The sequence below is a fragment of the Saccostrea cucullata genome, unplaced genomic scaffold (genome assembly GCF_032062105.1).
Source record: "Saccostrea cucullata isolate Sc308-1 unplaced genomic scaffold, CSIRO_AGI_Scuc_v1 ctg543, whole genome shotgun sequence".
NCBI classification, from domain to species: domain Eukaryota; kingdom Metazoa; phylum Mollusca; class Bivalvia; order Ostreida; family Ostreidae; genus Saccostrea; species Saccostrea cuccullata.
Genome location: NW_026927880.1, coordinates 277,520 through 303,416, shown reverse-complemented (window position 1 = coordinate 303,416; position 25,897 = coordinate 277,520). Strand labels below are relative to the sequence as shown.

Here is a 25,897-nt window from a genome sequence, read left to right as displayed (position 1 = left end):
AAGAAAGGCGATCGAGATTTATATAAATTGCTTTGGATAAAAGGGTTTTAAGATACAGTGGATACTACAGTAAAATATGCCTGGCTATGGAGATATTCAAATTACGTACTTACTTTCAAGTTAGGAAATTAATTAATGTGCTCTGGGAAAGAAAAGACTTATATAGTAATGTCTTATGGTCAAAGGAGGTTCAAATAAAGAGAAGAGATTCCATGATAGATTATGAGAAAAGAAGATTCAAATACATTCTTGAGAATTCGTGACTTCAAGAATATACCCTGGTTCATATGAGGTTTCCTGGAAAAGAGGAGATTCGATGAAGAGGAAACTCAAATAACGTCGTCATTTGTGATCGCTATGCCTGGGAAAGGAGACATTCGAAAGGTGTCCTCTTGGGAGGGAAAGTCTACATTTATCTTTACATGTATATTCAGTTGTACTCTTTAATGTCAGAGTATCTTGACACCAGGGAAAACACTTTTTTTCTGATGAAGCAAATTTTATCGAGTACATGTACAAAACTGCACATTATATACTACTGTAAACCAACTTTTATTCGCGTGCGAGAAATTTTCGCGAATTTCGCGAGAACCTCGTCAACGCGAATATTTCTCGCCGCGAACCGGTCATTATAGTCTGTATGTCTATAAACAGGAGAACCTAAATAGGCGTGATCGCGAAAATTAATCGTCGCGAACTAGTTTACTCCTGCTAAATCGCGAAATAAAGTCGTCGCGAATAAAAGTTGGTTTACAGTATGTAAAACATATTTGTGCAATACTAGTATAAATCGCTTTAATAACTGCTAAAACGTACAATGGCTTAAGTTTTCAATAAAGAGGACATTATTCACTAAAGATTATTATATAAAATACTGAGAGGACAGTTTATTTTATTGGAGATTTTCATTAAAAGTATAGTAGCATTCAAAAATATTGATTATATCAGATGTATAACAATTTTAAATTTTATGAGTGAAACAAAATACTGAATATGTTTGCGCATTTTTGGAGACAACCCCTAAATATTTTTCAATCAATGGATTCTAGACCCCCACTAAAATGCGTCATATTATTCAATCATTTTCTGCATGGGGGATACCATGTCAAAATATTTTTTGATAGTATGTGCATCTGATATTTTTTTAAAACTTCAAATTCTAGATTAAATTTGACATCAAATTTGTAATTTACTGTCACGTAATAAAATTCTCAAAGTGAGATGAAATTTAAATGTCATAATATAGGCCATTCGTTTTAACACGTTCAAATTATAAATGCTATTCTTTAGCTCCTTTTTCCTCTTTTTCTATTGAGATTGGTCTGCACACAGTAATTGTAATAAATATAAAAAATCAAAAATTGTTGAATTATGAATTTTTCAATGAATTATAAAGAGTTGACATGCAACGGGAACAAAAGTGCTTTAATGTCATAGACTGAGTTTTAATTACCAAAGTAAAACAAAACATATATAAACAACCAATCTGCATTCCTTTTTAAACCATCAATGGAAAAACAAAAAACTACAAATACTTATGTATACGTGCGTTTTCCTACTGCTACATATATTAGAAAACTAATTATTTTTAAAAATTTCCAACTAAAATATTCCATCCCTTAATTCATTCATGGGAGGATCCAGGATTCCTTGTATCCAGGGGCGGAGATGTAACCTCTAGGAAATTCTGCATGCCCCTAACACTCAGTTTCTTAACATGTTTATCTGGAAAGCGATTGAGAATCTCCTCCTCCTCACTGTCCTCGCCAATCGTTTCTAACTTGCTTTCGATGTTCTTTCTAAGGTCAACAATGGTTCGTTGTTCCAATGCAATTTGTCCGGAAAGAATTTGAAGCCCGACTCCTGCTTTAAGTATTTTCCATTTGGACGATTTTTGAGTACTGATATCTTCCTTTTCCTTCTTTTCCTCTCTTTCTTCAGCAGCTACTAGTTTCTTTAATTTCTTGATCGGAATTTTCGTGTCCAATTTTTTATCAAAGATTTTTGTTCTAGCTACTATATGAGAAATTGTTGACACACGGTGTGTTAACATTCCAAAAAATTGCATTAAAAGGAGAATACCAAAGACAAGCGTAAAAGCGATAGAGATGGGTTCGATCACGCCTTGAGTTTCACCAACACTGCATGGTAGAGGGATTGAAAGTGTGTTCTGATAAGCATTTACTTGAGTGAGAACATAAACAATTGTAACAAAGATGGCATTTGTTATAAAATAAAAGAAAAACACCTTGTTTCTCAGATCAATTAGTTCAGCTTGTATTTTAGCCTTTTCCTCTTTATTCTCGTTCAGAGGTTTGAGGTATTTTTTGATAAATTTTCTCCAAAAATCCTCTTCATCATTTTCAATGGCAATGCATTCTTTGTAAATACCACGTTTTTGGTTTCCCTTTTGTCCTGAAGAGGAAAAAATATATTTTATCTGTGTCTTCCTAATTTCAAAATTAAAAATAAATGATTCAAATCAAGGATATACCTGTGTTTTTCTTTTCCGTTGCTTTTGCTTTATCTTTGGACCCCTCATTCTTTGTGGTCTCTGATCCCTGGACCTTCGATTTGCTTTCGTTTCCTTCAGCTAAGTGTTCCTTCTTCTTGGATTTGCTTGAACTTTTTTCATCCTGTTTATCATCAGACTCCTTATCTGCCTGGTTCTCTTCATCCGATTCCCCTTCGTCTTCTGATACAGCACGTCTCGTATCCTCAATTTCATTAAAGCATAAAATACATCTGTAATGAATAGCATTCATATTTAACGATTTCCTAAACTTATATTTTAAATTTTTAGATGATATTTGAGCAATAACAAAACTTTTTCCATGATTTAGATTTAAAACCGGTAAAAAGGGATATTTTTTCAATGAAATGTTTATATGTTTCATACTTTACCTGCACCAGTCTCCAATAGAGCACGATTGGCCTAGAACTCGTTTCTTCATCTTCTGAGATGAGGAGTCATCATATTTTGCTGTTTTACTTTCACGAGTTCCCCAATTAACGTTATGAAGATTCCCAACAGAGTAGAAGATTAAAAGCATAGACATTGATGGAACAGACAGAAAATAAAGAAGACCGTGAAAAATACAGGCAAATTCCTACAATCAAAAAACTTAAATGTCATTAACAAGCAATGTATATTAAAATATCAAGCCCTAAAATACTTTCTTTTTGAATTTTAAAGTAAAACAAAATCAGTGAGACCATCCTTTTTATTTAATCTTTGTTTGACAGCTCCCGACTCAGGGTAAAATAATTAGGTCGATACGTAGGTGGGAACAATTTTTCTTAGAACATTTCAACATACACACTGACAGGAAAAGAAAAACCAGAAACAAAAATAAAACCTTTCTTGAAGTTTAAAAATTATTTGAGTCGAGCCATTTTGATTCAATCGGTGAAAGGAGAAACAAACAACTTTTTAAAGATGGTCTGAGAATATATTCACGTAAAAAATTGATAAATGTATGAATACCATTGGGTGCAAAACTGCAGCAATTATAAAGACTCCAGCCACGAAGCAAAAGAACACAGTTGTAACTGAGCAGAATTGTGCCTCGACGCCTTCCTTTAGCAACCCTATCAGAACAACCAACATGACCAAGCTGTAAAGTGTCGACAATATTGCCGCAAACAAAAGCTGCAACATAAATAAACAGTGTTTCATAATAACGTGTAAAAGCATCAAAACATGTGGAAAGGGTAATGGAAGAGATCGATTTACCTGCGTTTCCTCTTTGGCGACGTAAATTGAGATAATAAAGATGGCTACAGGAACACCATTTAGTAATAATGCAAGCCATGGTTCAATTTGTGGGAAGGCTGTTATGATGGCACCAAGAATCAACAGAAAAATTGTTCCTGGTGTCAGTATTGAGGAAATGAATAAACAGATGTGGTAAAAAATGTACGGTCTTGAAATGTTCTGATTCGTCTTCCTGACATTGTTTCCATCCATTAAAAGATCCAAAATGTTTGCCATTGTGGATGGAGCCCAGCGTCTCCTCTGGTTATAGAACTCGTAAAATCCTTCCGGGGCAAAGGTCAAAGCATCCGAAGCAGCACAATACTCTACCCTGTACTTTTGTTTTAACAACAAGGTACATAACCACCTATCTTCACCTGTATTACAAAATCACATGAACTTATAATTTTCAGAACATGGAACCCTCATCTGAATTTTCCAGCCAGTAGGAAGTATTAAGAAAAAAAATCTTCAATCATTTGATATTAATTATCTTCTATTAAAAATTCATTTAAAAAAGTAAACATATGAACTCTAATGAAGTGATTTAAAAAAAAAAAGAACTACATAATGTGAATAAATCTAAATTAATACTAACAACTGTTGGGTGTTAAAAATGTTCGACACTTTCTTTATATTATGCCTACACCAACTCTCACTTTACACTATATAGAGGTTTTTTTCTCGTTTGAAACAAACCTTGATCGTACTGTACATAATGAGCAGCTTCAGTTGGCTTTCTTGTGTAGGTTTTCATAACATTGTCTGCTAGTAATGCTGAACCACGAAACAGACTGAAGCATCCCGGAGAACATAATACACAGCCAAACACATGTTCCGTAGCCTTCTGAAGCCAGTGGCTTACGGCATACTCAAACGTTTGATACCAAACCATAGGGCCTGAATATAAAAAATAGATATAAACGTTAAATGTTATTTTTTAAATGAAGAGATACCGAACAATATATTTCAAACAAGAGTGTCAAATTTCTTTTTAATCATGGTACCTTCTTTTGCAATATTTTGCAAAAAAAAAAACTTCAACATCTGTAATTTTTCTTCATATGTTATCCAAAAAGTAACTATTAAAATAAGTGCTAAAATAAGTGCTCCTATTACATGGCTCTATTTTTACTCACCTCATATTAAGATAACAATGTAAGAGGCAAAAGTAATTCTGTAAATAAGAAATCTCAGTTTTGGACCCGTAATAGCCCCATGTTAGAATCGAAATTTGAAAATCTTATTGCACATCTACAGAACAAAATCACTCATATTACACGATATACTTGCTATATGCAAAAAATATAAAGGTAACCGAGGTTTTGTTAAAAAAAAAAATGGATGTTTTCTAAGCCCCAATCGCCCCGAAAGTAAAAATCATAATGCAGAAGCCTTATTGCACATCTACAAGATGGTCCCAATTATATTTCAAAATATAAATTGGCTTATGCCAAATGTAGGGAGAACCAGAAAGCAGTTTTGTCGTAAAAACGTATTTTGGTAAACTCAACAAATCCAAGATAAAAATTGAAACGTTGATTTCAAACTTTACAGACCACTTATAATTAAAATCACATTCCAAAATATCTAGGGTCACTGTAAAAATGTTTAGGAGTTGTAAGGGAACGGGTTTTAGTAGATAAAACGTCTCTTGAGCCCTAATTGCCCCCAGGGTGCAAATTGTAATTCCAAAACCTTATTGGACATTACTAATGACCTAGAAAAAAATTATGAACAACAAATGCATAAGGAGATCGGGGAACCAGATTTTTGTAGAAGAAAACGACGTTTTTATTTTTGGTCTTCAATCGCCCCCATAATACAAGCATGAAATTATAAAATCTATTTAACATCTTCAGAACACCATCAGCCATTACTCAGTATTCAAAAGACCATTGGTGACAGTAAAAATGAGATGAGTTCGAAATCCAAATTTTTGTAGAAGAAAACTGTTTTACTTGCACGATTCAAAAAATAAAAATTTTAAAGTCTTTTTGCATATTTTCATTTCAGGCACCAATAATCATATGTTAAAAGTTGAGTTGACCTCTGCTTTAAATGTAAAAGTATTTTGAGGAAGAAGATAACCCCGATAACAATCTACCCGAATTTTCATTAAAAAATGTGGACATAAAACATAAAAAGCTTGAAAAATAAAGGAGTTATCCAGATGAAGTATCCGTTTGGACGTCCCCACTCAATGTTTTAACTCTTTCCGATCTATTTTAAAAAAACGAATTTTTTTTACAATGCACGACATTGTGAGAAAATCTGGAAATAATTTTCTTTCAGCAGCGACTTCAACATTTATTACGCGCAATACTCACCGGAACCTATAGGATGAATGCGACCACAAGCAGCCCCGACCAATGGATTCTTTTTCATACGATCAAGCAAACGGGTTACCGCCTCCGGCTTAAAATCCACATCCCCGTCCAATGCTAGTATAAATGTATTGTCAGCAAACATCCCCATTTTTTGCTGTACCATCTTCTCACTGTTTTTTGGGTCCCTCTTAAGTGATTCTTTTGTTTCATTCATTTTGAACGTTAGTAGATAATAGAGATACATTACCTTTAATTGAAAACAAAATCAAATAATGAAAAATAAACTGGGTCAATTTATTTAAATTTCTTTTCGTTTTCATAATATTGTTCATGTTAAGAGTAAAGTTTTGCGCATTTATTTCTGTGTGCTTGGGTCAAGGTATTTAAATCCCGTCTTAGGCCGTTTTGGTCATTCGAGTTAGTACTCAGCTATAGATAGCAAATAATACTATGAACATTGATATCGAACACGATTTTTTTAAGGGAGTTTATTGTAACAGGGGAGGGAGGGAGGGAGGGACGGACGGCGGTCCTCTACTACTACTGGACCCACCGTCTCTCCCTCTATCTATAGGGGCTGTCTTATCTTTCGTGGCAAGGCTTGCGTTACACAGCTCAACATGAGCTCAGGAGGGCTAGTATGGCACAGTGGTTCAAAACTCAAAACTCTTTAATCTTATATCACAACACTAAATTATCTCCCTTTAATCAATGAACTCGGATAACTCGCCACTGCCCAAAACCTATACCTCCTATTATTAACCCGCGCTCTCTAAGTTACACTAAATTTATAAATACACGAAATCTCTCAGCTTTTATTCTCTATTTGTCAGGCTCATTACTACCTAGATCTAGGGAAGTCACTACAAATTCTTGAATACTCATTATCTCATTACTCAGTTCTTACTCTTTTAAATCCCACAATTTCCATCTTGTTGGAAAATCACACTTTGATAGAATCTTGTAAATCTCTGTACTTGAAATGAGACAAAATACAGTTTTACAATTTATTATAAGAATTATCTCTCAAACGAACAATCAATAAATTCTAACCTCTGTCTCAGTCTGTCTTTTGTCACCTATTAGTCCTAACTTATCTGTCTAAAACCAACCTCAATGCAGCTCACAAAACTCCTAACTCTCAAAACTTCCTCCCAGACCTCCTGGACGACAGTAAAAACCAATAACTAAAACTTAATCCCATAAACTTAAATTAATTACTACCAAATTTGAAATACCAGTAATTCCTGAAAATTTCCTAAGTCTGAATTCCAGTTAAAACAGTAGCAAAATTTAGAAATACACTAGCTTCCTTAGCTAAATGTATAAATTATACCTAAACAATCTTAAGTAATTCTAAAATTTATCAGCAATTTACCAAAAATTCAAACAAACAGCAAATTTTAACCAAGTCCAATTCTCAGTTAAAATTCACTAAAACCTGATCAAAACTTCCTATAAAATTCCACAAATAATCCAAAAGTTCCTAAAAATCCTTAAAATAACCCTGGCTCTTCTTAAACTAAAACTAAAAAGTCATTATTAAATCTAAATTCAAAACGCCCAACCCATACTAACTCCTTACCCCTAAAACACATCTTCTCTATACCATTCAACCTAGCAGAAGAGCAAAAATTCCTTGAATCTCTCTCTTTTATACAATAATATGACGTAATTGCTGGAAACTCTCGTGACATTTCCCGTAAGCGGCAAAGTCTATAGAAAAATCTAATAACTACATACAAGACAACTTTTCTGAATGAAAGTAATCTCTAAATACATTCTTCAAATAGAATACGTAAATTAATCTCCATTTAAATCAACGAATAACACAATTAACTCCAAAAATCCTAAAACTATCGTAACTTTTACGATCGGGCTCGACCTACACAATTTACGACCGCCAAGTTCGTAAACAAATCTACCAGTTTACAACAGGACAATAAACTGCCGATAATTAACTGAAAACAAGTTAAACTTCAAGAAAACATGATTTCATCTATAAATCTATGGTTTATCTTCTACAGAAGACCCATTAAAGTCCCTGAAACATGAAGTAAGCTAAAATAATACCACAACTTTACTACTGCTATGATCAGCTGATTTCTACGTAACTCAAAACATGTGCACAACTTATTTCAACTCATGTAAATCACTTAAACTTGTCAATAATCACCTATCAACTACATGCAAGTATAAATTAATACATATTCCTGCAATGTCAAGTAACTTTAACACATACAAACTCATCTTAAGTCTCCTAAAATGTCAACAATAATCAGGTTCAATAACTCTGTATAAAACTAATCTGTCAAATCACTGGACCGTTACATTATTTATAAGTCGTTTATGATATATTTTCTATTGCAGTTTTTTGAATGTCCAGAATTTGCAGTCCAATTTTTTTTATTAAAGAAATTCTAAGGGCATAATAGGATTGTATTGTATATTATAGGTAACTTAATTTGTAACAGTACTGTGAAATCACAAATTTTCCTGGGGGGTTAATTTTCGTTGTTTTCAAGGTACGGCAAGACCCACGAATTTATGTCCACCATGAAATGTAAAATGTCACATACATAAGTACTCATTAATTCTTGATCCACGAAATCAAATCCCCACGAACCAAGAGATTTTCCTCAAACCAAGAAAATTTGAACCCACGAAAATATGTGATTTTACAGTATTTATCATGTACATATGTATATCGATATTAAAAAGAATTCACCCATAATGCAGAGAGAGACCAAGAAGACTTTATTTAAGTACATTAATACTGTATATCATAGGTAAGATTACAAGAATTAAGTTAAAAGAGTTGAGCACACAACTCATATCTAACAAACACTGTCAATTATAATATGTTCTTGACTTTTATTATGGATTAGAAAAGAAATGATTTATTAGCGGATGAACAGAGTGAAGTAAAAAATAAACGGTTTGAAAGTTGGGGTCGAATTAAATTAAATGTGTACTATAACTTGATTATTTTTTATTCTAAATGAGCCAAATCAAGCTCAATCTCTGAATATACAATGAGGAAACATTTACAACTCTTTCTCTCTCCCTCTCTCTCTCTCTCTCTCTGCGTTTGTAAGTTTTGAATTGTACCTGGCTCCAACGTTTACGATGCCTTATTTTTGTTTTGTCTTTCAGGTGTACGACAAGTTTCTGTGATGTTAGTAGCTCCCACTCGAATCTAGCTCCATAGGGCGTCTCATATCGCTTTACTTCGCCCAAATCAAATTCACCATACACTAACCTGTATTATTAAAAAAAATATCAGTATATTGCCGACCCCCTCCCCTTCACATCACTGATACTGAATTACATGTTTAAGTTTTTGCACCAATTTATATCAATAAACTTACTTTGCTGTTTTGGGAATCACACTTTCAAGTGTCTTGACATAATCATTAACTGATATGCCTTTCAATTGTTTAGTACCAGTTTTGTTCATCCGGGATTTGAAAGCGTCATCGAAAAAGATGTGTACTAAATACAATATCAAAAAAGTATGAACTTGTGTTAATTAATCTTTGCAACCAAACATTTTACTTTTTTACAGGTATATTTTTACCCGAAAAGTCGTAAGCCTCTTTGTTTGTGTAAAGTGGCTTTTTCATCTTCTTCCTCTTTTCGTTGATTTTATTTTCATACTCCTTCTGAAGAAATTGTTCGTAATCAACCCTAAAAATAAAAGAAAAATCTTAATCTCCGCTCGACTCTAACAGAAAAGGATGACTGCATTTACCGCTGTCTTTTGGGCCTTCTTCGGTAGCTTCGGTTGCTCTTAAATCCTACCCTTATTTTACTTTTGTGTGTTTACCACTTTTTTTTTTTTTTGAGAACAATTTTAAAGGATTTTCAACCCTAATAAGACCAAATTCTCTATCTTTAAATGTGCATCAAAAACACACAATACTGTAGATGTACTTTTTCCCACGGGGTCATATTTCCAATTAAGAACGCATGGAAAAATATCAGCGGAAAATTCTTGACTGCGTTACATAGCGTAAATCGATACCACGCGGAAAAAAGTATTTCTACAGTACTCTGATATTAAATCAAAACACTCACCCTTAAACTTTTAATAGTAATTAATGGGAATTATGTCTAAATATATTTAGTATTCAACATCCACACATCTGTTATACTACTGTATTTCATGAATATGTTGTTATAACGGATAGAATAACTTATCCGAGTCTAACATAAATATAGGTAATTAACAAGGATATATATTGATAAAGTATGAGATCCTCCATTTTAAGTCTGTATGGTACATAATTTTCTACAAAGGCAGAAAACGTAATTAACATTATCGGCCGTTCAAGTAGGTAAAGAATACATGTATGTAAAATTGATGCCTAACAATGTGACGTTTTTGACCACAGTGTCCTAGATAGCACAAAACAAGCTGCGTTACAAGTCACGTGACAGAATTCTTTACAAAATTACCTTAGGTAAGATTATATGAAATTGTGATCGTCATTTAAAACAGATTAATTTTTCACTTTGTAAATAAATACGTTTATTTAATGTTATTACGTAAAGTTGTAGAGTAGACATTGTTCATTTCTGCAATAAATAGAAAAATTATTGTTTTGAAAGTTATTTGTTGCAAGTTTCGCGCCTCCTTAAGTGCAGTCAACCTTTGAAAACATTTTTACATCAATTTTATTACCAAGGAAAAAACCTCACCTAAAAATAGATTTCAGTAGCTGTGTCATTTCAGTTTCAGTTTCGTGCCACATCGTTGCACAAAAATACACATTTGGGACCGTGTAATACGTTTCATTATTTTCAGTAAAAGTGATTTCTTCTTCTGCTTCCTGTAAATAGTGTTTCTTAAATTTTTTATCTAGTCATATGCATTTTTTTTTCAAAAACAGTTAAAAATAACAAAAACGACCAACCTTATTGTTTTCCGCTTCTGTCTGTTCCTCTGTGTCTTCACATCTCGTTAGAAGTAGGGACATATTGAGAAAAATTCCACAGTATGGCGGTTTTCTAAATAAGCTGCAAAAATCACTAAATTGCATTAATACATGATCTGTAAATTATATATATTTTTGCGACTCTTTATTTTCAAGATATATTTGTTTTTTTTTTTATATAGATGAGAAAATTTGACTTAAAATGTAAAATCTTTATGAATTAATAAATTAAAAGGAGAAAGACGGAAGGAGGACTTAAGGTCTTCACAAAATAAATTCTTTGGAAAAGAGTGATATTTTTAAGTTACCAGAGTCAGTTAAATAATATTCTGCCATCTGTTTTTATCCGCCGTCATTATCCGTCGTGCATTAACATTGAAAAGCCTTTTCTATAGAAAAACTTCAATTTCAACTTATAGCATCTATAATTGAAGGGGGTCAAAAATTGTTATTTTCATGGCCCCTCCCCATTGGACCCGAGGAATGCGGATAAACCCTTACAAAAAAGTACTATACTTAACTATAGTAGGTCAAAGTCAATTAAAGAAATTGACTATGGATTTCATATAGATAGCAATAAAGGGGAGAAAATGTAAGAGAGTAAATAGTACTACTTGAAGAGTTGTCACTGAGTACTAGGATTTGCTAACTCATGATGGTCTTCTTTTTCTTTTGGATAATAAACTGCAGCTTGTACAGCTTCATCCATAGTGGGAAAATAAATGAAGCTTTTCAGAGCCAATATTTTTGTTGCTTTACTCTACTATAAATAAATAATAACATATTTATCAGTTTTTTTCGTTTTATAATACTTTTTACCTCTATGGCTCTTTAAAGTAATGTATCTTAATCATGTAACCATTGGGTACTTGGATCTCTTGTTCAAACAATAGTTTTATTTTTTTTCTATTTATATATATATTTTAAAAAAGGTACTGGTATACTCGATCGTATGAGAGGATACCATTTGATGTAATGTTGGGCCTTTTTATTCAAATGTTGTTTTATGCTTTAAAACAATTTTAAAAAGGCAAATGAATTGACCACCACATGTACCTCACATTCTGCTGATTTACCTCTCGCATTTAACTAGCTTGGATCCATTGTTTTTCCAAATGTACAAAGTGAGTAAGACAAACGCGACAAATCCAAGACAACCAGAAACAATAAGCAGCAATATATCTTCACTGTCCGTGCCTCTTAATTCCCATGATGGTTGTCCGATATTACAGTCCTGGCTCGTCCACGACAGAGGAAACTTCAAAATGGGCACAAATATAAAAGGGGTACTTAGCAGACTTAGAATGAGAGGTGTAGAAAAACAAAAGTACTGAAGATTGACTCTACATGCAAATCGTGCACTTTTGAATCCAACAAAGCCGAGAACAACACAAATTATTATAAGAGAATCTATATCATTTCGTCCGCAGCCGTAAGAGAAATAAGACCTGGATTCAAGAACAACTTCACCAGTCAAAGTTTTTACTTTTGAGGTCCCTAATAAGGAAATTGCTATAACTGTATCTAGGGCATTCGAATCATCAGTTGACCTAATTGAAAAAATGATATACGGAAGCGCGATTGTCAATGCCACTTTACATATTGATGTTAAGAGTGATACCTTTTCCCTTTTAGACCGGATATATTCTCTAAGAAAAATTTTAAGACGTCCTAGTTTTGAACTTTTTCGCTGATTTGCATCTTTCCCTAAAGTAACAGAGGAACTAAATATTAGAAAATTTTCCCAATAAGTGACTGAAACGAGTATCAAAGAAAGTATTAAATAACAGAAGATGGAAACAAAATTTTCCTCCAAAGATTTTCGGTAAATATACCAGCTCACAAGACCCAATGAGACAAGGAAAAAAATAAGACCAAGTATTTGTGTAAACTTATATGCAAAAGCACGATTATTTGTACCATTCTTTTCCGTTTTACTTTCCGGAAGCACTTCTGTAGATTGGGGGTTATTACCCACTTTTATTTTTAAAGCTTTCACGATCTTTTTAGAGAACTTGATTTCACAGAACACGCTAAAGACTAATGGAAAGAAAATGATTAGGTAAGACAAAAGAGAAGCAGTGATTGGGTCAAACGCGGGCAGCACAAGAAAAACAAGAAGACAAAGGCCTGTCGTATGAAGCGCCCCCACCATCATACTCTGAAATGAAATTTAAAGGAGAGATAATTAAGAAACATCCATTGTATATGTGTTCGTCATTTTATCTGAGCTAGATACTATACATATAACTACTAGTACATATGTGCAATCGTTAACTTGAAAGTTCAAAAACTGGATAATAGTATCTATATCTTTTTCTTCTTAAATGATAAAACTTTTTACAACAACGCAATGAAACATACCAATATGAGCATTCTGAAGTCAAATTTCTGGGTTTCCTTGAACCATATTCTCCATAGTGAAAGAATAATTGTGTAGATGTCCGGAACCACAATAACAATAACGAGACCCCAAATCCACATCACATTCACCGAAGGTGTTTCTTCCATCAACTGACATAAATGGGAACTTATTGGAATGCATTCCCAAGTTGCCGGAAAATCCTCTCTTTGAAGAAATGAAGAAGCACAGTCAGTGTTATTGGAGTTTTGAGTGCAGTTATACTTAAGGAAGGTCCTGTCTTCCACAAGATGAAGAAGCCCTCCCAATTTATTGATAGTTGCGGTTGAATTAGCTTGTGGTGGATTCAGCTTCCAGATCATTAGATGGATGATAATTCGTGTTAATCCTGTTGTTACCAGAACAATTAAAAACAGGATGACACTGAATATAATAACACAAATCTTTGTTAAAATGTTCCAACAGGTATTTGAATCATCAGAACTTATTGGCGGTCTCTCAACGGGACAGTCCCAGTATTCACTCCTACAAACAGAGGGTAAAGACTGAACAGTAATCGAAGATTTGGTGTACAAAATTTGGGGGAAAATTCGTGGCTTTAATACAATAATACATCATAAAATATATACTTAAATGACATATGCATATTAACGGATTTTTAATACTGAAATAAAACTGTGGACACTAGATTTCTCTTACTTAAACACATGTAAAAAAAAAATATTATTACTGTTGGTTTTCTGGCTCTTTCTTTACATCTCCGAATTTCTTTTTCTTCTTTCCACCGTCCGATTTGTTCGGGACTTTACCATTATTGCTAGAAATAAGATTTTCATAAACGTTAGATTAAACAATATATATGAAACAAAAAAATTTCGTATGAGTGAACCATTCCTCATTTAAACCCTCATAATTGATTTATTCATGAAACAAATACTAGTAAATGAACTGCAATCTTCATAACCATCTTTAACTTTTTTTTTTTAAGATTGCGATCAAGATGGGAAGTTTAAATAAATTTTTTTTAAAAATTCCGCTTAAATTGCCCTCTATTTAAAGTTCGTGCCAACAATTATTGTGTCTCTTACACATTGAAAGAATATACAGAATGGCTCGGCTCACTGTGAGATGAACCACTTGATAATTTGTCAATGTGTATACTCTAATTGTCTGCCCAATTTTGCATAGGCTTCCTCTTTAAATAGTGTTTACACTGATCGAATTTGAATCGGGACAGGGGATGTTTGACGGAGTATTAAGATTATATTTAAAGACCTTTATCATAATGTCAATTAGGATAATGAAGTAATGCATAGTTATTGTGGAAAACAAAATATTATCAACTAATCAAAGACCATCAAAAAATTAATGGCACATATTTTGGTAAGAAAACTCTTTTTAAATAGTGGATCATTTTTTAAAAAATATATTTTTTTAATAATTGGCATCTAATTTCAAACAAAAACACATATTTCAGAGACTTGCTTATTCCTCAGTTTTATTTCCTTACGTATAAACAGTATTGTTCGTGTCTCTATTCATAAATAATTCATATCATCTAAATTCAATGAGTATTTCAGTTCCATTTAACACAGTTGAGTTTGTAAAGCACTGGGCATACAGCCGAACTATTAGAGACACACAGTACATTTACAAGGAAGAGTATCATTTGGAATATCGCACTTAAACTCCTCTAAATTTTTGGCTAAGCAGTTTATAACAAAAATATTAAACTGGAGGCTTAACCCCCGACAGTGTGGTATTTTGTTTGAAGTACACATGTTCATTAAGAATAAAAATGTTTAATTCATGTTGTTGATGAAATCGACACAGAAAGTTAATAAAAATGTAGGTGTCTTAAAAAAGAATTTTAGAATTCCTGGAAGTAATCAAACAAAGGTGTTTTTTTTTAAAAATATGTTTACTCTAAATTAAGGTATTTCAATCAATGAAAGCAAAATGATACTCTTTTCGCATTTTTTTCGTAGTTTTTTAATACAAAAATGGAACAAGTATGTGGTAAATATATCTGCTTTATATCACATATTCATGATGTTATTATCTAAAAATTGCATTTTTCTTTGTTGATTGGTAAGAATATGCTGTATAAAATATTTCAGATGAAAATGAAAATGTATTTATTAACAAAATCAAAAGAATTACCTCTTATGCTCTTGCAAGACTTGACCCGGTATCGTTGTTTCACCATTTTCCGTCTTTTTGCCATTGCTCTCCATATTGATTGTAATAAAACATAAAAGTCTTCCAGGCTCAAAAGATTCTGCAGTGCACTTGTTTACTGCATAGTCGTTAAAGCGACGGAATAGAAGTCCCAATGTATGCTGGGATTTTAAACATGTGCATTCTTTTAGTTAAATTTAAATATTTAACGAATATTGACACTGTTTTGTCCAATGATCTTTAGAACACTTCGATTATAATCGAGTTAAAAATATCTTTATCTTTCCTTGCTGACTGCATGAGAACGTAACAATATTCCGTTAAATAGTCGATTTATATTAATTTGATATCAGAATATAATTGGTTTCAAACATGAAATGTTATTTTATTGTATAGTCAAGAAAGTTGAAATATACATATCAACATATAACTGAAGTTTGTAATCAATTCTTTCAAATTTTATTTGAAATGAAAGTACAGTATGTTTTATTTGCCTTTGTAGATCGCAAATAACTGCTTATTTAATATTAAAGATTAGGATGAAAAAATATAATACAAACTTATTAGCTCCCTTCATTAAATATATACATAATGACAAAATTAACTTGCTAGTCTACTCATGATGAACATCAACTAGTCACTGTTGACTATCAAGTCTTCAGTGTGATATTTCTCGCCCCATCAAACAAGTCCAACATAATATGACCCTCACCCGGAGGACAATCAAACTTTTTTTTTCTAGGTTATAGTGACTAACTTAAGGTTTTTCAGTATAAATAATTACTTGCAAGAACTCAAATAACAATATTCGGTATTTCTAAGCGGTGTGATATCAAAAGAGACTTACCTTTTACCATTAATCACCATTTAAAACTTTCCTACGAGTCAATAAAATAAAACGAAAAAAAAAGGAAAGTTTGGTACTAAAATGATTTCAGAATTGTATGAAAAATGCATTAATTTTAGATATAGTTCAATATGAGCAAAGGTTTTTAAGGCAAGATAATATTATGCTGGTACTTTGCAGGTGGAAAAGAAACAGTTGTGTTGAAGATTTAAAGTGTATATATTTTTGTGTAATGCTGGCATCACATTGCAATAGAATTGCGTCCCCCACACAATTCTTCATTTGAAATAGTCTAACTTGCAATACCTAAATATGTATACAGCCGACTTCAACGTGATTCAATTTACTTGTTCTGTTGGTTAAATAAAAAAAAAGACATTTGTCCTACAAGTTTAAGCAATCCAATACTTATTTGTTCATTGTTAGAAAAATTCTTTATACTTTCCTATTTTTGTCTCTGTCCTTATATCGGTATTCCTAAAACAATTTTAGAAGTGAGCATACCTGACGAAAAGTTTTTAGTATGGTCCTTTTATTTTTTTATATAAAAAACCGTCTTTTAATGAAACGAATCTTTTATCCTTGGTCACCTCCTCATTCCTTCTAAACAAGGTACTAGACTATACTGCAGTATTCACTTATCATCCTAGGTTCATTTTCATTTCACTTTTTTCAGTTGCGAGAAGAAGTACATAAACATAGTATCAACAAAGCGATTTCCATGTGTTTTACTCTTTTTATAACATATGCAAAACAAATTAAAAGAAATGTTCACATTTTCAAGCTGTTACATTGATTGAAATAGAAAAAATAAAAGAACACGTGTTTTCTCCTCAAAAGTTATATTTCAAATGATTTCCTCTTTGTTACACATTTGAAGTGCTTGGCTTTTCATCCTCTTCCTTCCGAAGGCTTCTGATGCTCTGTATAACCACAGGTGTATTGGGATACCTACTAAAAATGTCATCATCTCCCTCATCTTGTAGGGAATTCATAGGCTTTTTTGTTGCTGCTTTTATCACTTTCCTTAGTTTTTCCAAAGCCTCTGGCTTTTTCCTTCTCTCTCCAGATATTGCTCGTAGAGCAGAGCTGACCTGCACGCTTGCCCTTAACTTTCCCCAGCCTTTCCTAGCTCCACCGCCGAACTTTTCTGGTTCCTTACTCGTTGATTCCGTACTTTCTAGATCCCCATCTATCGCTGTTGACAGCTCCCTTCCCACTTCTCCACCAAACGTCGGTCTTTTAATTTGTGTCTGTTTTTCTAGCCTGGTTGATGCGATTATATGAGTCAGAGTCGACACTCTGTGGTAAATCATCCCGAAGAACTGGATAAGTAGTAATAGACCAAAGGTCACTGTGAAGGCTATAGAGATGGGTTCTATGACTCCCTGTTCGCCTCCTGCCACATTACAGGGAAGAGGAATCTGGAGTGTCCCCTGGTAGGCATTGACTTGTGTAAGCACATAGACGATCGTTACAAATAAAGCATTCAGTATAAAAACAAAGAAGAAAACCTTATTTCTCAGTTCGAGTAAGTCCTCCTGAACCCTCTGTTGTTCCTCCGGATTTATATCGGTTGGTTTTAAATACTTTTTTATCAAACCCTTCCAGAATTTTCTTTCCTCTTCTGAAATATCCTCACAGTTCTTGAAATCACCGTGCTTTGTTTTATCTAAAAAAATCGAACTGATATTAACTTTGGGATGTATAGTATACATATCATTCAAGAAAAATTTGATAGTGAACACTTTCCGTTAAAAATGACAAAATGAATTAAAATATTCTTATCGATGAATATGCCATCTTCCATCTAATTAATATATATTAAATTATTATTATCCTTCAGAATTATACAGTCAATCTGATTGGTTTAGAGCAGGTCACGTGCAGGGAGACAACTCGTGATGTCTCCCTCACGCGCAGGGTGACAACTGTTATCTCCCTTCAGATGACAATGAAATAGCGTAAGCGAGCATTTACAACTGTGTTGTCGCCCTTTGAATAAAACTACAGTGGTTTAAGCGAGATAACTCCTATTTATAAGTACAATGGCTAAATATGCGGGATTGGTAAACAATAAATTCTCTAACGATTACGTCAAAGTTGTCTGTTGACATATTTTGAAAGTATGGAATAGGAGCAGTGTAGAAGAAAATAAGAGGTTTGATTACTATTTTCTTCTCTATCTAATTTATAATGGTATATTCTTCAGGATAATAAAACTATTATGGACTGTTTAGACGGGAGACATCACCAATTATCAGGTCTGAGTAGGGTAGTCACCCTCGGGCGCAAGCGCCCTCGGGTGACAACCCTACACAGACCTGATAATTGGTGATGTCTCCCTTCTAAACAGTCCATAATTGTATATTATAATTTCCCAAGTAGCCATTTGCAAATGCAATATTATTCCTCATATTTTCCATTGCATTATGAGTTTTAATGTGAAAATACTTTGCATTATACTAGTAAATCCTTCACCTTTGTTATAATAAGGCATTCCTACCTTCTACTTTCGGTGTAGCTACGGGGGTAGGTTTCTTTTCGGCTGAAGACTTTTTCTGAACACCAACCGTTTGGGTTTGCGTTGTGTCTACTTTGTTTTTATCTGATGTATCCAGTGTGTCTTTGGGTGCTTCATTCTTTGTCTCCACCAGACTTTGGTCTTCAATCTCTCGAACGCAGAGCATACAGCTATTAAAATAATATATCCCACAATCCATAAATTAAAACATGCAATATCCTATCAACAGGGAAAAAATAAAGAGGCCTAAAGAGTAAAAAGATTTACTGCTTTGATACTTACCGACACCAGTCTCCAATAGAACATGTCTGACCTTCCAATTTATTTTTCTTTCGAATAACCTCGTCCTGACCTGAGGCCGTCTTGTTTTCTCTAGTTCCCCAATTAATATTGTGCATATTTCCGAGAGAGTAAAGAATCAGAAGCATTGACATAGAAGGTACCGCCAGAAAGTATAACAGTCCATGGAATATGCACGTAAATTCCTTCAAGTATAAACATATATCAGGTACAACAGAAATTAAAATGTAAAAATAACATTACGCCAGCGAGGTTAATTTGTACCTGAGGATGTATTAAAGCAGCAACGACGAATACCCCTGCCACAAAACAGAAAAAGACCGTGGTGACAGAACAAAACTGTGATTCCACGCCCTCTTTTATCAAACCGATTAATACCACCATCATGACGAGGCTGTATATCGTGGAAATGATCCCTGCCAACGTGAGCTGTTTAAGGGAAGGAATGGTCATTCACTTATTTGTTGACATAGTCTTAAATTGAATACAACGAGATAATGTGAGTTTATTCTTGCTCTTTTGCAAAAAAAGTACATTATTGGCATAACTTACCTGTGTATCTTCCTTAGCTAAGAAGATGGACAACGTTAAAACAATAACAGGAACCAAGTTCAGAACCAATGCCAACCACGGTTCTATGGAGGGAAAAGCTGTTATAATGGCGCCCAAGATAAGAAGGAAAATAGTACCGGGGGTCAAAATTGAAGACACAAAAAGGAAAATATGGTAAATGATATATAGCATTGAAATGCTGTCATTATTTTTCTTCACATATCTCCAGTCTAGAAGCAAATCTAGAATATTTGCCATGGTTGACGGAGCCCATCGTCGCCTTTGCTTATAAAATTCGTAAAATCCTTCCGGTGCAAAGGTCAATGCATCAGAAGCTGCACAGTATTCTACTCGGAATCCCTCCTTAAGCATAAGTGTGCATAGCCATCTATCTTCGCCTGAAACATACAGAGAATTACTATATCTAAAAATAGCTTGTTAAAACTAGATTTCACAAGTACTTATACAGTGTGCATCATTTAAATACTTTTATAATAGATTGAATAGAGACCAATGCCCTCAAAGCACTCATTAGGTTTGCACGGATCCAGTGTTTTTCATTTGAATTTAGCAGGCCATTCATTTTACCTTTTACGATATTCTAAATCATATGCTTAACGTACCTTGATCATATTGTATATGCTCCTTAGCCTCTGTTGCCGTTCTGGTATACGTTTTCATGACATTATCCGCTAAAACGGCAGACCCACGAAAGAGGCTGAAACATCCGGGTGAGCAAAGCACACAACCAATCACATGTTCTGTTGCTTTCTGCAACCAATGACTGACGGCGTATTCAAACTTCTGGTACCACACCATTGGCCCTGATATTAAAAACAATGTATATGATTTGTTGCATTCCAAAAATCTTTTGGAAAGATATCTCATTTTAGGTAATTATATTGATTTCCGAACCCGATCCAATGGGATGTATTCTTCCACAAGCCGCCCCAACATCTGCATTTTTTCTCATTCGGTCTAACAACAGCGTCACTGCTTCCGGTTTGAAATCGACATCACCATCCAGCGCAAGAATGAAGGTGTTCTCCGAGAGATTGTGGACCATTTCTTTCATACTTTTTGAAAGCTCCTTACATTTACCCTCTAGTCTTGGTCTCATCTTATTTAACTCAAAGGACAGTAAATAGTACATGTACATCACCTAAATATTTATAACACGAATTCATGTAAGTATGGTTTCTTTCAAAGTTTTCATGTACAACTGAGACTTATGTAGGAAATTGAAAAATAACCTGACTCCATCTCTTTCTATGTCTTATTCTCATCTTATCTTTAAGGTGTACGATTAATTTAGCATCTTCGGTAAGGAGCATCCATTCATACTTCATACCGTAGGGGGTCTCAAACTTTCTGACAGGTTCGAGCTCATAATTTCCATATATGGATCTACAAGGATTGTGAAAGAATAATAAAAGTTAGCTTTATCTTGAATTTGTAATGAGTATTTATAAGCTTCTTGCAATTTCATGAATTCAAAATCGTACTTAGCTGTTTTCGGGACACATTCTTCAAGAAGCTTTACAAAATCGTTCACTTTCCTTCCATTTCGAAGCTTCCCGTTCACTTTCCGAGGTTTGAAAGCATCGTCAAAGAAAACGTGAACTACATTGACAAAACAATATTTAAAGATAAACAATAAAATACAAAGAAATTATTCATATCTTATTAAATCTATATTTTTTTTCATTACACTTGAAATCTAGTGAAAGCATTTTATTCAATACCAAGCACTTAGCAGTAACAACTTTGAAGATAAAGAAGAGTTCCACTACTCGCCTTCAAAATCATAAATATCCTCGTCGTAGAAACTTCTTACATGTTGTTGTCGCATCGCCTGGACTTGACGTTTCCAGCATTGGTCCATATCAACCCTGTACAATAAAAATTACACTTCAATCTCAATGATCATTTACAAGAAAACCAGCTAAGATGACGAATGATTCTCTAACTATAACGTCACCTGAATATAGATTTAAGAAGTTGCGTCATTTCGTTTTCTGTTTCATGCCACATCGTTGCACAGAAATAGACCAATGGAGAATACACTTCTTTCGGTTTATCGTCTGCCTAATAATTACAAAGAAAATTGAAAATCAATTGCACAGTGAGTCGATATCAATTAAAAGTTCCGAATTCGTAGTGTTCTTCTTCCGTTACCTTTCTCTCTCTACCATAGTCAACATCAAATAGATATCTTCGCCTTGATAGCAACAGAAACAAGTCAAGGAATACTCCACAGTATGCAGGTTTCATAAATAATCTGTTATGGTGAATGAACAACATTTTCAACTAGCTTAGAAAAATACCATGAGTTATGATTCAACGTAGTTATTGATTCCAGTATTTTTTATAAATACCTCTCTACTTTCTCCATTTTTGCTCCGTCGGTTGACCAAACATACAATGTCAAAATAGCCAGGGAGACTAAACCAAGAAAACCGGAAACAATCAGTGGCCATAAACGCTCCACAGAATTACCATAGTCCAGCTCCCACAAAGGCTGTAGAACGCTACACCCCTCCACCGTAAAGGATAACGGGTACTTCATAAGTATAACAAACATGAAGGGCACCAGCAAGAGATTCAGAGCAATAGGAGGGGCAAAAGATCTCCTTTGTAAAACGATCCGACACGCAAAACGCGAGGCTTTGAAAAATACAAAAGTGAGAATGAAACACACTACTGTCATAAGATAAGGGTTAAAGGTCATGCACCCGTACGTTATGTATGACCTGGATTCTAAGCGGATGCTCCCACTAAAAGTATACACTGTTGCCGCATCGTCCAAATACAGTAAAGTTCTTGCTGTAGCCAGAGTGCTTTCTTTGGATTGAATTACGTAGATGATTAAAGTGGTAAGGAATGTCCAACCGATCTTTAGAAAGTAGGTCAGGATAGACACGGTGTCTCGTTTAGATTTTACATAGTTCATCAAAAAAGATTCTTGTTGTTTTACGTCTTCTAGCTTTTTTGTAATGTTTGATGTTACAAAGTTTTCCCACCAAATGACGGACACCATGATGATTGATACCAGCAGCAAAACAAGAGTTGTTACAAAGTTATCCTTTTCCGAATTATAGTATACATATAAAATTAGAAATCCAATCCCCATAATAAAGATGACAGCTCCAATGAAAGGGATTATATCATACATGAAGCGATTATCTTTCGCGGCATCTGGGGCCTCCCGAACGTTTATTGTTTTCACCTTGCCATTCATTGTTGAGTTTAATTGTCTGCTTCTGTTCTTTTTCATTTTTGTGTTTTCCTCTTGTTTAACTTGGAACTTGACACTTAAGAGAACAGGAATAAAACATACAAAGAACGGAAGAACAGAGGCAGACACTGGGTCGAAAGCTGGCATCACAAGAAACACCAAGACACAAAGACCAGTTGAATGGATTATTTCTATTATCAAACTCTGCAAAGATGAAAATCTTTTGTGATATATAAACTCAGTTCAATGAAGATAAGTTGTTAAACATAAAATAATAATTTAATCTTCTACGAAACAAATAGGGGGAAAATAAAACATACATACCAATAAAAATACTTTCAGGTCAAATTTATCTACTTTGTTTTTCTTGAAACATGATTTCCATAGAGACAAGGTCATAGTGTATAAGTATGGTACAGACATGATGATTAGAAGACCCCAAATCCAGCCTACGTTAACAGAGGGGGTCTCCTCCCACAACAAACAGGAAGTACCAGTCTCATTATGACACTCCCACGACTCCGGGAGTCCCTTCCTCAGAACTTGACCTCTTATGCAACCGTTGGCATTGCTGCCACAAACATTAAGTCTCATCCTATCAGCCTGTATTTGTAAGACTCCTCCCAATTTGTTCAGTGTGAAGCTGTTGTTGGTTTGGGGCGGGTTCAGCTTCCCTATCATGATGTGAATGATGATTCGTGACAGACAAGCCGACCAGAAAACAACTATGAAGAGGAATATTCCTATAATAACGAGCCCGACTTTTGTCACAGAGTCCCAGCACGAGCCATAGTCATCGTTAGCACCATGTATAGGCTTCTCCTCGGCACAGTCCCACTCATTGTCATCGTCACTGTCAAAGATTCGTACGAAAAAATAAAATTAGATTTTATATTTAATACTTCATAGATTACAGACTTTAAAAGTAGTTGTTCGATGCAAATTTCAAATTATTTAGAAATTCATTTTACGGTAGGTCATTTTTGTTATAGAACAACACTCCCATATGATATAATCTAGACAACTTCCTTTTAGTTACAATGTATCTTCGATGCTGCTTTGGTATGAGATTTATAATAACCTGATTTAATACTATAATTATGTTATATACAAAGATGTGTTAAAATTTACCCTGAATTATTAGGTTCAGTCATTTCTTCTCTGGAAAAAAATAGAAAACGAAATCAAAAACATCCTTTATTGTAATTTTTAAAAAATATTATACACCGATAAAATCATATTGGCCGCATATAGAAGTGTAAAAATATATCAAAAAGATACTGGACATTCAGATGTACTTTTGGAAGAAATTCATTAAAAACAAAGGAAAAACCTATTTTTGGTGATTGTTAACTAGGTTTCTCCATTGTAAACCATAGTTTTAGAACCACTAGGTTAATCATTGTAGTTAATCTTATGATGATTATGAGAAAATCTAAAATACATTTTCAAGAAAATTAGAAATTAAAAACGAAGTTTTTTTCCTAAATAATAATGTTTTCGTCATTTCTCTATATAAACTTGTCTGTGGTTCATATTACTTACGGGATACCTGTCGAAGCCTCCATGTCCTTAGCTCTAGATGTGATAGGTGGACTCTGAATTGGAATCCTGTGTACAGATATAATAGTTTTTATAATCAGACAGTGATTATAAGAAGAGTATATGTACAAGCTCTTCTTGTATTTTCAAGGGCTTTCCACCTTCTTAGGGTACAATGTACCTATACTACCTAACACTGTACCATAAAGATTTCTTCAAAATGTTTTTTTTAATGGGGGGGGGGGGTCTTTTTCTCTATGAGCTCTATCTTACAATTTAAATTCTTAAAATCATAATCAAATTTTCAGGATATCATCAAATATATATATATCTTACATAATCATCGATTTTACTCTTAATAACTTGGAACAGAAAAGTCATAGATGATCTCTTAAGAGTTCAATATTTCTTATCATGCCGTTTTATTAATATTTGCACAGCTTTAAGAAACTCCGTTGGTAGTGCATAAAAAGAAAGAAACATGCAAGATAATACAAGTCTTTATCGCTGAATACCGAGAAATACTTATGTACCTTATTTGAATTTTTTCTGTTCATTGTGCTAACAACACTTCCGGGTGTATACATAAGTATGAAGTCTATATATTCCATCCGAAAATATTAAACACTTTAGTTTTAGGACTAGTCTAATGTTCATGTTATGTTATGTTATATATGAACAAGAGGCCCATGGGCCACAACGCTCACCTGAGCACTTTGACTAGGAAAAAGTAGTAATTGGTTTATTATTGAAAAGTTTAAATCCAAAAGTAGTCCCATGATCAATCATGCATTTGCTATTCTTTAAAGAAGATATATTTTTAAAGAATTTTCCTATATATTGCTATGTTAATGACAATTATTACTTTGTTATTCTCGAAGATTTTTAAAGAATTTTCCATTGTGTGACCCCCCGCCATGATTTTAACAAACTTGAATCTACAATCCTGAGGATGCTTCCATATAAATATTATCAATTATGGCTCTGTCATTCTTGAGAACAAAGAATTTTCCATTATATTTCTATGTAAAACTTTGGCCGGCCATTTTGGCCCTGCCCTAGGAGGTGCAAACTTCCATATGAATGCTTCCATATGAATATGATCAATTATGGCTCTGTCATTCTTGAGAAGAAAATTTTTAAAGAATTTTCCTATATATTTCTATGTAAAACTTTGGTCGGCCATTTTGGCCCCACCCTACCCCCGGGGGTCATGATTTGAACAAAATTGAATCTACACTACCTGAGGATGCTTCCATATAAATATGATCAATTATGGCTCTGACATCTTTGAGAAGAAAATTTTTAAAGAATTTTCCTATTT

General features: G+C 33.7%; 2 protein-coding genes across 2 annotated transcripts; both read right to left on the bottom strand.

The window, feature by feature from the left end:
* Nucleotides 1–1,448: 1,448 nt before the first annotated feature.
* On the bottom strand, nt 1,449–15,824 carry LOC134275765 (chitin synthase chs-1-like). The gene is made up of 16 exons (XM_062758059.1): nt 15,553–15,824; nt 14,120–14,206; nt 13,392–13,914; nt 12,104–13,188; nt 11,007–11,109; nt 10,792–10,922; nt 9,668–9,777; nt 9,459–9,582; nt 9,199–9,349; nt 6,088–6,334; nt 4,457–4,657; nt 3,737–4,134; nt 3,488–3,652; nt 2,905–3,110; nt 2,495–2,745; nt 1,449–2,415 (listed from the first exon to the last, which is right to left on the bottom strand). Exons 1-16 carry the CDS (start codon nt 15,624–15,626, stop codon nt 1,625–1,627), a joined length of 4,647 nt encoding a protein of 1,548 aa, XP_062614043.1. The 5' UTR covers nt 15,627–15,824; the 3' UTR covers nt 1,449–1,624.
* Nucleotides 15,825–17,276: 1,452 nt separating this feature from the next.
* LOC134275767 (chitin synthase-like) lies at nt 17,277–24,636 on the bottom strand. Its single transcript, XM_062758062.1, has 16 exons — nt 24,577–24,636; nt 24,163–24,192; nt 23,356–23,884; nt 22,172–23,235; nt 21,972–22,074; nt 21,775–21,881; nt 21,591–21,685; nt 21,299–21,416; nt 21,047–21,200; nt 20,709–20,955; nt 20,417–20,617; nt 19,794–20,191; nt 19,506–19,670; nt 19,224–19,426; nt 18,924–19,111; nt 17,277–18,089 (listed from the first exon to the last, which is right to left on the bottom strand). Exons 1-16 carry the CDS (start codon nt 24,597–24,599, stop codon nt 17,284–17,286), a joined length of 4,431 nt encoding a protein of 1,476 aa, XP_062614046.1. The 5' UTR covers nt 24,600–24,636; the 3' UTR covers nt 17,277–17,283.
* Nucleotides 24,637–25,897: the final 1,261 nt, after the last annotated feature.

Coding starts and splice junctions, on each gene's coding strand:
- LOC134275767 (XM_062758062.1), bottom strand. CDS start 24,599: ATGGAGGCTTCGACAGGTATCCC. Junction 20,956..21,046: donor ATAGAAAGAGATGGAGTCAG/GTTATTTTTCAA, acceptor ATAAATATTTAG/GTGATGTACATGTACTATTT. Junction 20,618..20,708: donor AATACATCCCATTGGATCGG/GTTCGGAAATCA, acceptor TTTTAATATCAG/GGCCAATGGTGTGGTACCAG.
- LOC134275765 (XM_062758059.1), bottom strand. CDS start 15,626: ATGGAGAGCAATGGCAAAAAGACGGAAAATGGTGAAACAACGATACCG. Junction 3,111..3,487: donor CTGCAGTTTTGCACCCAATG/GTATTCATACAT, acceptor TTTTGATTGTAG/GAATTTGCCTGTATTTTTCA. Junction 2,746..2,904: donor TCTATTGGAGACTGGTGCAG/GTAAAGTATGAA, acceptor TATTCATTACAG/ATGTATTTTATGCTTTAATG.